A 12,693-nucleotide genomic window follows, 5' to 3' on the forward strand; every position below is an offset into this window, starting at 1 on the left:
CAGGTCACGCCCCCCTGACCTCAGGTGGGCACGACACTGTGCTGTAGATCTTCGGACACGTAACATTCAGCAGACAGCAGACATGAAGGTCGCCGCGTTGATGTGTAGGTGGCTGCGGCTCCTTCTGGTTCCTCTTTCCATGGGCCGTGCCGTGTAACTTTTGTTTGAGGAACATTGATCAAGAAAAGAAATTTCTCTGTGTCTCAGGTGTGTATGATCCGCTGGCCACTCACCTCTGAGGGCACCCAGACGGTTTCTTTCCTAAGGAGAAGAGAAGGTTATGAAGCAAAGAAGGGTTTTGAGACATCATTGTGTTGTTTGCTTTTGCTGGAATGAATCAGCCAAGTATTTATCGAGTGCCTGGTATGCACCCGGAATCTTTTGCGAACTTGATTTGTTTGAGTTCCAGCTGAGGTTTTCTGGCGGAGGAAGCGAAATTGTCTCCTGGACTATTGACTTTCTTTTCTTTCCTAACCAGGGACTTTGCACTGGGTTGGGTCAATGCAGGAAGGTCTCCAGGCCTTTGGCTAGAAGTTTGTACCTTAGAACCACCTTCCTCCAATTCGCCCTCTCTGCCCTCTGCCTCTGATAACCATGGGTCTTATTTCTTTTTCTATGAGTTTGGGTTTGAGTTTTAATTTTTCCCCCCCAAATATAAATGAGATCATAGCAGTATTTGTCTTTCTCTCTCTGACTTATTTCACTTAGCGCAGTGGTCGGCAAACTGCGGACCCTTGAGTGTGGCTCTTCCACAAAATACCACGCGCGGGCGCGCGGGTACAGTGCGATTGAAACTTCGTGGCCACACTCACGGGGCCAAAGAGCCGCATGTGGCTCGCGAGCCGCAGTTTGCTGACCACTGACTTAGCGTAATGCCCTCAACGTCCAGCCGTGTTGTTGGAAATGGTGGGACTGCATAATTTTTTATGGCTGAATAATATTCCATTACACACCACACACACACACACACACACACACACACACACACACAACTTCACCCATTCATCCGTCAGTGTCTGTTTCTGATTTTCAGAGTCAGAAACCGGGGTGCTTGGTACTACTTTATGGATTTCTGGGGCCTACCCCATATCTCAGCCTTGGTGCTTGGCCTGTTAACGAACATGGTTTTTAAAAGAGTTAGGTTTTAAGAGGGCACCCCAAAGCCAGCACGCACGGCTCAGAGTGCAGGCCTGGCCCAAGACCAGGCGGAAGGAGTGTTGTTGTTTTCAATGAACTTTTCAGAGTTTCAAAGATTTCTACTGGATCCCTTGTCAAGATGCACTCTCTCCGAGAGAAGGGGACACGAGCAGATTCCCTCACGGTCATGTCTTGAAGAAACACTACTGCTTCATGGGGGCCCCAGCCCGTCCCTGTGTGGGTGGGGGCGCTCGGATTTTCCTGACTTAAACATTCAACTCCTGGGTGTAACAGGGCGTGGAAAGCTAAGTCAACACTGTGTAGCATTGGGGAAAAAAAGAGTTAGGTTTTAAAAATAACGTATCTTCTGGTCATAACAGCACTCTAATTGTAGATAACTTGGAAAATAAAGACAAAAAGATGACTAATTTAGCAACCACAACTTACATTTTTTTGAGATATTTTTTATTGCTTTTTCCTCTCTAACAAACATGTTACATATTTGGGAACATAAGGCTTTTTTACTTAATGGTGTATTTTGACCATTTTCCCATGGCATTTAAATTCTTGAAAATCCGTATTGCGTACTGTTCCATCATGTATATCTAACCATTTGGTCTATTATAAGGAACCTCAGTTGCTTCTCATTTTTTATCAGTAACACATAAGTGAACATCCTCCTCCATATGCATTTGTCCACCCAACTCATGATTTCTTTAAGGCGTATTTCTAGAATTGGTTTACTGGGATTGAAGAGGTAACGATTTCTAAGTCTCTTTGACCTGTATTATTAATAAATAACCTATGCAGTGATCACCCCTGACAAGTCTAGTACCCACCTGGTACCATACGTAGTTATTACAATATTATTGACTGTGTCCCCAACGCTGTACTTGACATCCCCATGACATGAAATTAAATACAAATTGTCACCATGGCTATGACCTTGAAAAACAAGAACAAAGGGAGGGGAGTTGTTGAAGGGTCTGCTTCACTGAGGGCAACGAGACTAACAGAAATTTGAGAAGAGGCCACATCAGACATCAAGAAACTGCTGGTGAGCTGGACTGAAGACCAGTCATAGAAGTGCATCCCTCTCAGCACCAGCACGATCACAGCCAAAGCATAATGTCTGTGCGATGCTAGGGGAAGGGCTGGCCCGACTGCAGTGTTGAATTGACTGCTTTTAGCTGCACAGATGTCTGCAGAGCCGAAGGCGGGAGCAAAGAAGCCCTGGCTGCACAGTCATTTCCCACATGGGAGCCACACGTGGTCACAGTGCCACATGTGGTCACGGTGCCTCATGAGGTCACGGTGCCTCACGTGGTCATGGTGCCAGATTTATCCACCCACGTGGTCCCTAGGCTTACTTCATCACCTGCCACCTGGCAGCTTTCATTCTTTCTCATCAAACCCGATTCCAACATTATTTTTTTCTCTTTCTTTTAAAAACAAAAATGCTTGGCAAGTGATTCCGTACAGATTGACCGTTTTCCTTTTCATGTTCATCCAGCATCTTTAAGACAAAGCTGGAACGGGCCCAGCTGGGAAATTGACATGACAGCTCAGCTTGCACCCCGTCCACTACTCTTGGGCACTGGGCTCAGGCCACAGCCGTTTGAGAGTCACAGCAGGTGCACGATCGGGGACCCTTGGAGCTGGTGTTTGAAAGCCTGCGACATCTGCTCCGTGACCTGCGGGTCCCAGGAGTAAGGTGCCCAAGTGGCCCTCCCAGGCTGCAGGCGGCAGACTTGGGTGTGCGGCACGTCCGAACCCTGTTCCTTCTCTGCCCCTTCCCCGACACACAGCGATTTTAGCAATCACCCTGAGGCCAGGGGCGCTTGGCTGTGCGGTGCTCCACCGAATGCTGTGTCCCTGCTTTGGGGTGTCTTCTCTGAGAGCCAGGCTTTGTCCTCCCCAGCACCCCCTTCCCCCCGAGGTGGGACAAGTGCCTGAAATGAGGTGGAGACCGTCTGGGAGGGTGGTTGACAGCAAGCTGTTCGTTAGCAGCCTGCCTTCTGCCGCGGGAGCTCCGTGACTGGCAGCCGCAATGTTTTTAAAAATCAGAAGAAGGCTGCAGAAGCATCCTGTTAGGGAATCTTCTGTAGCGAGTGGAAGGAAGGCCTGCCTGGAAGGCCGTGTTTCATGAGGGCCCCGCCGCCCCCCCCTGGAATGGAGGGTCAGGGCCCTTTGGGGCTTCCCCTCTGCCTTAGGCTCCTGGCTGGCTGTCCTCTGCTGCGGACGGAAGACCAGCAGTACTGTTTCCTGGAGGGGGAAAGCTCTGGAGACTGGGAGCATGTTCCGGAGGGGGTTGCGGCCTGAGAGGCTCAGCTTCAAGCAGGAGGGAGAGGCCCAGGGAGCCGGCCTTGCACCACCCGCTGTTCACTGGGCAGCCAGGGCCTCGGCGTGGCCTGTGCTGATCATCGGGGGCACGGAGGAAGTGGCCTGCGGCAAGATCTGTCGCGCCTGGGACCCTTCGGGGCAAACTCATAATTCATAGCTTTGATCCTCAATTGGACGTGTCTGCTCACCTTTCCACTGTATTGAATAACAAACTATTGGAAATTGTCCCATGCATACAACGAGTATATGTATAACATTGGACATACTCATATGACTTTAATGCAGATGCTCACACAACTAATCATTAGAAACTTGAAAATTTTATTGAAGTCTTTTAAACATTTAAATTTGATGACAAATGTATTTATTTAGTTAGATTCCCCTTAGATGGCAGACAGGCTCTGTCAGAGTCTCTGACAAAAGGGAACATAGACTTTACCAGGCTGCACGGCGGGGCCAGGCCTTCCTCCTACCTGGTGGTGTGGTTTGTGACCACAGCGCCAGGCTCTCTGTTCTCTTACCTGCCTCCTCGTTCCCTACCCGGCAGCCTCCCCGGGCACAGAAATGCCAGACGGTGCCGTGTCAAACAGACACACGCCCACCCTCCCCTGCTTCTTAAAGTGGATTTAAAAATATCTTCTCTTCTGTTCCTTTTCCCTCTCTATGTCACTTGCCCTTTCCGTTTTGATGTTCACTGATATTCACGGCCTTTACAGACTCGGCTCGTTTCCTTTAACGATTATTAACTATTTTCTTTTCGATGTTCAAATTGTCACCACCTGGCCCTTGGCTGGCCTTTGAAGCTGGCTTCTGTGCTTCTCGCTTCTCCCCCAGGCCCGTGGGGAGCAAGCGGTCTTTGCCTCCTTGCCAGGCGGTGTTGCAGGCCCGCCTTGATTTTTCCCGCCGTGAGCATGGAATCAACAGTAATCCCAGGACCCTGTTAAGGTTTAACTCAAAGCCCGGGCACTACAGTGTTGAGTGCAGTGAAGGCGGGAGTGGCTTCCTTGTTGGGCTACTTTCTTGATGGAGCTGAAAGTCACATTTCTTTTTAAAACCACAGAGCCACATCAATATTTTCTTTTTTTTTTAATGTGTTTTTATTTATTCAGAGAGAGAAGGGAGAGGGAGAGAGACAGAAACATCTCTGAGAGAGAAACATCGTCAGCTGCCCCCTGCACGCTCCCTACTGGGGCGTGTGCCCGACCGGGAACCAACCAGTGACCTCCTGTCCCCTCTGTACTTATTCATACTCTCTCTGCTTTCTCTCTTTCTCAAAAAGTCAATGGGATCTGTGTAGTCTCTGGACTTCATGTAAGTTTTGTTCCGTAGCGCATTACTGTGGAGAAAGGTCACCCCTCCCCCCCCACGGCCACTCCTGCTCGTCACTGTGAACTCAGTGCCTTTGAATTAATTATGCTGGGAAAATCTAATAAATGAGGTTTCTACTTCATTTCCCTAATTATAGCTTAGAAAATGGTACTCTCTTTTTAATAACTCGCACTGGCTTGTTTCCTATTTGAAATAATTAGTGATGAAGATGATTGCAAACTCGCTTTGTCCCGGGCACTGTGCTAAACGCTGTGCTGCGCATTCATTCATGGAAGCCTCGCCCGTGTGCTGCGGGCACTGTGGCCACCCCATTCAGCAGATAAGACTCGGGGGTCTAAGAAGGTCACAGGGAAGGTGAACGAGGAGCCTGGACCAAACAGGTCATCTTGACTCCAAAAGCCCATGCATGCTCTTAACTATGACGTTAAATCGCCTGCCATTAGTCTGTCCATCTGTCCTTCAGTCAGTCCCTCCATCTGTCCGTCTGTCCATCTATCCATTATTTTTTGTTTTATGGTGATACAGTATGACTAGAACATTTCCTTTTAACACACTTACACACACACTCACACACAATCACTATCGCTATCACTATATCCCTCCCTCTTCCTCTCCCCCTCCCTCCCCCCTTCCCCCTCTCCCTTCTCCCCTCCTCCTCCCCATTCATTCAGCCTACCAGCCTTTGAAGAGCCTTGCCATTCACAGCAGGGTCTGGAGACCAGCAGCAGTGCCTTCCCGTGGGGCCTAGTTGGAATGCCCTAGCAGTGGTTCTTAACCTTCTGGCCCTTTAAATACAGTTCCTCATGTTGTGACCCAACCATAACATTATTTTCGTTGCTACTTCATCACTGTAATGTTGCTACTGTTATGAATTGTCATGTAAATATCTGATATGCAGGATGGTCTTAGGCGACCCCTGTGAAAGGGTCGTTTGACCGCCAAAGGGGTCGCGACCCACAGGTTGAGAACCGTTGCCCTAGAGGGCTGTCTCTCCCTAGAAGTTCATTCCTCGAGGTGCTCAGTGCCTTGGGAAGAGCAGGGGGAGGTGGCCCATGGGTCGCTGTGGGAGAAAAGCATCCCTCCCGGGCGTGGTGTAGGGACCTGTCCTACGGCTCCTCTGCACGTTACACAGTCCGTAGCGGGGAGTTAAGAGGGAACCGGCACCAGGGCCACACCGTTGTCATGGGCCCTGACACCCAGCGACCGTCCTCAGCCAACAGGCCACGGGGTCTGTGGCAGTTTTGTTTTAGAACAACAGCTTTCAACCCGGACGCTTTCGCCCCGGGGGACGTTTGGCAGCATCTGGAGACGTTTTGGGTGTCACATCTTTTTTTTTTTTTTTATAATATATTTTTTTTATTGATTTTTTACAGAGAGGAAGGGAGAAGGAGAGGGATAGAGAGAAACATCGATGAGAGAGAAACATCGATTCAACTGCCTCCTGCACACTCCCCACTGGGGATGTACCCACAACCCAGGTACATGCCCTTGACCGGAATCGAACCCGGGACCCTTCAGTCTGCAGGCCGATGCTCTATCCACTGAGCCAAACCGGTCAGGGGGGTGTCACATCTTGGAGGAGCAAGGATGGTGCTCCTTAGTATCTAAGTGGGTACAGCGGGGCTGCTGTTAAACACCCTACGATGCCCAGGACAGCGTCCTCGCACACACACACACACACACACACACACACACCCGGGCACAGAACGATCTGACCCTAAACGTGAGTGGTGCTGAGCTTCAGAGATCCTGCTTCCGGGGGGATTTGACCTGCAGTGGCTCTGAGCTCTCTCTATCAGCAGCTCATTTTAATGAGGTATTTCAAATATGCCAAACACCAAGAACTAGTAACTTCTAACTCCATTTTTTTTAAAGAAAGTAAAACATTACAGGTGTGTTTATAAGGACAGTTTCAAAGCCCCATTCCCTCTCTCCCTCCCTCCCTCCCTGGGGGCAACCACCTTTCTGAAGGCGGGCAGTCCCCTCCGGGTGTGTGTTTCTGTATGAGGGCCTGTGACATCGGTACGACGAGGCACGGGCAGGCTGGGTTTCCGAAGTTTGAGCAAAGGCGTGAGCAGAGAGCAGGACTGTGTCCAGATGGAAAGGCCTCCCTTTTCCAAGCGATTGACGTGTCCTCAGTGGCAGGCCAACATCTGGAGAGGTGCTTCCCCTTTGAGTTCAGATCGAGGAAAGAAAGCGCGAAGGAAAGAAAGCGCGAAGGAACGGCCGCAGATTTTCGAAGGTGGCCTTTTGCAAACGCAGCCTCTGTGGTGGCCCAGAATCGAGCACCTAAACTTGTCCTGGCGTTGATGGCGGTGAAGCCCCGGCCCCCCCAACCCCCCACCCCCGCCTGCACCTTCCCTTCTCCCCGAGTGGCACCTCGGCATCCTTGGGAGACATTGCCTCCATCTCGACACCATTTTTCAGAGCCGGCCAGTTTCTATGGCAACGGAGAGATGGAAAGATGAGCGGGCGCGAGCTGGAGTGAGCTCTCCGGGTGGTGGTGTGTGTCCCTGACGTCACCCTCCATGCGCCTGGATAGGATGACTCGGGCTGCTCCCATTCAGGGCTGCCGGCCGGGCTGCCAGGGTCTTGGCCAGCTCGGCACAGCTCCTCCGCCCCCCTCCCCCGGAGTTCCCTTCTCCTCGCCCCTCTTCTGGTGCGGTGCAGCCGGCACTGAGCATGCACAGATTACCCGGGGCGCGTTCCCGGGCGCTCTCCCGCCCCGGGCTCTGGGAGGGCAGGGCGGCCGGGCAGCGCTCTCCTTGACGTGGATGGCGCGGTGAAGCCCACCCTTGTCTGCCCCGACTATGCAGAAATTCATCGAAGCGGATTATTATGAGCTAGACTGGTACTATGAAGAATGCTCGGACGGTAATGCCGGCCCCTGCACAGCACAGCACAGCAGGGATGTGGAGGGCATTGTCTCCAGGGAGGGGGGAGGGAGTCGGGCAGAGGGAGGGGGCCCTGGGAGCAGCGCCGCCAGCAGACATGCGTGGCTCTGCCCGGTTCCCAGGCGCCGTGGGGGATGGCAGGTGGGCAGGGCTCACGCCCCCGGGAGGCTCCTCTGCGGCGGCCGGTCTTGGCTCGGAAGGGGAGATGGTGTTGGGGAGCTGGGCTCGCGAGCATTGTAAGTTGCATTGGATCCTCTCCGGGGTGAGGTGTGAGTGTGGTGTTGGTGCGCGTGTGTGCAAGCGGAGCTGTGTTTGCTGTGCTCGCGCTGTCGGAGGGGCGAGGGGACCGTGTGTTTGAGAGGTGGCTCTCTGGACCGGCAGCAGCAGGCCCGGAGGGACCGCCCTTTCCTGAGCTCAGACCTGCCCCGGGGAGGCCCAAGAGGATGCCGCAGCAGCTCCCAGGTAGCAGGTGGTTCAGAGGAATTTGCTTATGGGATCCACAAAGATGGGGGGGGTTGGGATGTTGGGAGGGGCAGGGAGAGATCACATCCTTCCCCCAGGTCTCAGTTTGTGCCCAGAGGGCGTGGCACATTCCAGAGGACGCTGGGTGGAGCTTGTGTGGCCCCACTGGCCTCTGCAGGGTTCAGGCCACAGGGGAGGGGTCCCCATGGTGCCGGGAAATGAAATCATGTCTGTCAAAACTCATCCGTCTTTAAAATGACCCTCAAACCACATGCCTTCACATGCACACGCAGCACACAGAAAGGACACAGTGCGTATGCTCACGGTGAGGGTCTGTCTCCCAGGGAGGACCTGTTCCCAGCCCCACGTGAGTCCGGCATAGGTAAGGCCACGGCTGTTGAGTGGAAGAGGGAGGTGCAGGTGGCTCGCACGGTGGTACCTTCGGTTAACCTGAATGATGTAAGAGGCTGGGAGCTGGCCTCATTAGGAAGCTGAGCAGTTGCATAATTATCTCTGATCTGCGGATATCTGCCCCGACCATGGGCTCCGAAGAGGGGGCCCCAAGGCTCTCCTGGGTTGCTGGGGGGGATTGAAAGGTGCCGAGCAGCCTCCCCAGTTGAGCCCCACCGGCCCCCAGCGTTCGACGAAGACAGTGTCGAGTCGAGTCTGTGTCTGTCTTTCAGTATCTTGAGTCATGATGGTGGTGGGCAGCTCTCGAGGTCTTGGGGGACAAGGTGCCTGGCTTCTTGTTTTCTTTTGCCTCTGTTTATTCTGGAAGCCAGTTCCCATCCCGCCCCCTATAGCGTGCTTCTTTCCGGAAAGCATCACTGAGCTCTTTGTTGTTTCCTTGGTGATTTGTGACTCAGTGAAGCCTCCATAACTTTTAAAAAAATATATTTTTATTCATTTCAGAGAGGAAGGGAGAGGGAAAGGGAGGGAGAGAAGCATCAATGATGAGAGCGAATCATTGATTGGCTGCCTCCTGCACGCCCCCTACTGGGGATCGAGCCCACAACCTGGGTATGTGCCCTGACCGGGAATTGAACTGTGACCTCCTGGTTCATAGGTCGAGGCTCAATCGCTGAACCACACTGGCGGGGCTCCATAACTCTTTGAAGTGTGGGCCATTGGCTACAGCAGAGCACCTGTCCCTGGGCCTGTGGGTGAGCTGGGTGTGGCCATGGCTCATACCGATCCATCCTAGAAGCAGGGGAGGAAGGCTCCTTACAGTCTTGACCTAGTTGCTATGCCGTCCGGCTCTCTTTACACCCTCGTCTGTGGAGATAAGGCCGGTCCCCGGTGCCGGTCAATCTGGAGGGTGAGCGGAGGCTGCTTTATCTGCGAGGCTGTCAGAAGGATTTTCTTACCCAGTAGTTTCTCCATTGAGTCTTTTGGCCCCGAGGCAGCCGGGTCTCTCTTCTTGCAACAGGAAAGGAAAATGGAAGAAGAGGTGGCTCATCTGTTGACGGGTAAATACATGTTGCTTGTAGTGACGGTGTGGATGTGTGTTGAGCAAAATGCATGGCCTTTATCCTCACCCTCATTTGGATGAAGGGAGAGAGCCATTGGGACGGGATTTCCTGGGACAGCTGGCATTTTCACAGTCCCGTTGTACAGAGAGTTAGCAAATCACACCACGGTTTATTGGGCACCGAAGGGTTGCTGGGCACCGAAGGGTTGCTGGTTTGATTCTCGGTCAGGACACACGCCAGGGCTGTGGGCTTGATCTCTGGTAGGGGGTTTGCAGGAGGCAGGCGATTGACGTTTCTCTCTCTCCCTCTCCCTTCGTCTCTCTCTAAAAATCAATTTTAAAAAAAGATAGCAAATGGGGATGGAAGGAGAACAAAAGCCCAGAAATACATAGTTCAGGAAACCCACCAAAAATGGGGTGACTTTCAAGGACACACTAATGTTGTCATCATTCCCATGGCTCTAACCCAGAGGTTCTCAACCTGTGGGTCGCGACCCCTTTGGCGGTCAAACGACCCTTTCACAGGGGTCGCCTAAGACCATCCTGCATATCAGATATTTACATGACGATTCATAACAGTAGCAACATTACAGTTATGAAGTAGCAACGAAAATAATTATTTTATGGTTGGGTCACACCATGAGGAACTGTATTTAAAGGGCCAGAAGGTTGAGAACCGCTGCTCTAACCAGTTGGACTCTGTCCCGGCAGGTTAGTCTGGAAATGCCGTTTGCCTCTGTATCTCTCGCTTCTTTGAAGTTGCAGACCAGCCTTCACCTCCCAATCCCGACCTTCCCGGGGAGGAGGCCGGAGGTGGGAGCAGACACACAGCTTGGCGGAGCCTCCCGTGTCCTTTGGCATTGGAGTCCTTAATGAGGAAGACTTCTAGGGAACTTCCCATTCGAATACCAAAAGCTGAGTCAGATATGTAGAAAGAGATGCGAAATCATCATCTGTGTCCCAGTTACTGACGGGTACTTACCTCGCAGGGTCAGCCCTGAAAAAGGTGGTGGGACAAAGAACCGCAGGGCAGTTAGGGCCCCCCCTTGAACGGTGAAATGAGAAGTGGCCGCCGCCGTTTTTTACCGCTGAGCTTTAGGGGAGTTTTGCTCCATGTGGGATGGCTGCAGGCTCCTCCCTGCCCAGTGTTGGCTGTGGCATCTTACGCCCCACCCCCCACCCGTCAAACACACAGGAAGACCCCAGAGGGACACGAAGGGCCGGGACTGAGATTTTAAGAAATCGGAGGGGTTGGCTGCCCGGCACCTTAGGCGATTTTTAGAGATTTGAATTAGCCAGCCGTCACAGAATGTCCACCGTGTACAGTTTAAACTCTGGTGCCAAACAGAGTCATGGTTCTGGACACTGCACGTGCCCCATCTCTATTGGCAGAACCTCGAAAGCCTGGCAGATCATGAAAAGCACCCGTGCATTAATACAGCAGGAGACGCACGCCAGAGCAGGAGAGGCTCTGAGAATTTTTAGCACCTGCTTTCGGGGATGCTGACATCCGGCGTGTGGAGGAAACTTGGGGCCGTTGTCAGTGGCGACCAGCCCCAGGCACGGGGGTCTGGAAATAATGCCTCAGGTCTGCTGCAGAATCTTATGCTGTTTCTTGCCTATGCTGGCCACTTAAAAAAAATGTATTCTTATAAAGAGAAGGAGGGCTTTTTAATTTTCAAAAAGGCTTGGGTTTAAGCATGTGCTCTTAAAGAAACAAGGCGCACTTCTGCCGCTATTTGAGAAAGAGATGGGATAGCAGAGCACTGGCCTGGCGTTTCATTTGAGGTCTGTTTTGTGCCCTGACCGGGACTCGAACAGCAACCTTTCGGGGCAGGACGATGTCCCACCCACTGAGCCACGCGGGCCAGGGGGGCAGTTATTTTTGCCATCATCCAGCCTCCTTTCCTCCTTTTACATGTTATAGCTTTGAAGGTCGGGGCAGGGGATGGTGTAGCTAATAGCGATTTTCTAAATGGGGAGACTCAGATAGGTGGCTGGAGCTGGTCCTGTGACCTCTGGCTTTACGGTGAAACTCCACGGCAGTGCGCCAGGGCAGCCAGGCGTGCCGTTGCTCACTGGATGGCAGTGACCTCTAACACGCCACCCCAAGGTCAGGGTGGCTGGCGTGTGAGGGAAGCTTCGTCAGAGGTATCGTCAGCGTGAATTGAGAGCTGTTACGGGGCCTTTGAGATGATGTTTCTAATTTCCCTGCACTCTGTGACCAACAGTGTCAGCAGGCCTCACCCCCTTTTTCCATCTCGTGTGCCGTGGAGGTACCTTTGGAGGTAGGGGCTCATGTCTCCCTTCCCAGACAGCACTCTTCTGATGGCTGTTAAGGTAATTTTTTTTTTTTAAAGGGAATGAAATGTAACTGTAAAATGTAACTGAGTTTTTCATCACCAGCTCTGCTAAAAGGGAAGGGTTGTTTTCCCACAGATGTAGAAGCAGAGGGCTAGAGCAGGGGTGGGCAACCCCTGGCACGCGTGCCAAACATGGCACGCCAGTAACTTTTGCTGGCACGCGAAACCCTCTCTTATAATCTTCCATTTACAGTTTTTTTCTTAATATCGACTTTTTTATTTTTCAGATAAATTCAGTGTAGGTGCATCTGAGATAAATAAATAATTTTACATAACAAGTTCTCTTAAAGACCATAGACATGGATTGACGAGAGAGGGGAAGAGCAATTTCTATGCCTCTGCCTTAACTCTCCCTGCCTTCCTAGATCCGACCAGTGTTTTGGTTTCATCCACATGCGCTTGGGAATCTTTGGTCTCAGGGATGAATTTTGTTAAGTCTCGTAATAGGAGTAGCGTACGGATGAAAGTGGTAGTTCGTGCATATCTCTGAAGGTCACGAAATAGAAACCTGATGTAGAATCTCTGTCATCAGTGATGCAGCAGCAAAAGTCCCACTGATAATATCAAACGGAGTCATAAAGTTTTCTGTCGACTATCAGTGTACATGTATACATTAAAAAATAAATGTATTTTTCATCATCATATACTGTGTTTTTGTCGCTCGAATGAATTTTATTATTTCTTCAAGGTTCTT

The 12,693-nt window shown here is 51.7% G+C and overlaps 1 protein-coding gene across 6 annotated transcripts in view; it reads left to right on the plus strand.

Moving 5' to 3' along the window:
* TRAK1 (trafficking kinesin protein 1) overlaps positions 1-12,693 on the plus strand; it is a gene marked incomplete at its 5' end in the record, with an annotated part of 88,559 nt that overhangs the window by 24,080 nt on the left and 51,786 nt on the right. For 2 of the 6 annotated variants that reach the window (XM_081106079.1, XM_081106080.1), the window contains one exon: positions 7,620-7,683. The exons of the other annotated variants lie outside the window; for them this stretch is intronic. In XM_081106079.1, the coding sequence (XP_080962205.1) occupies positions 7,620-7,683 (64 nt within the window). Of the gene's footprint in view, positions 1-7,619; positions 7,684-12,693 lie in introns of those variants that run through there. 6 annotated transcript variants of the gene reach the window in all.

This window comes from Myotis nattereri (genome assembly GCF_964212035.1).
Source record: "Myotis nattereri genome assembly, chromosome: 14".
NCBI classification, from domain to species: Eukaryota; Metazoa; Chordata; class Mammalia; order Chiroptera; family Vespertilionidae; genus Myotis; species Myotis nattereri.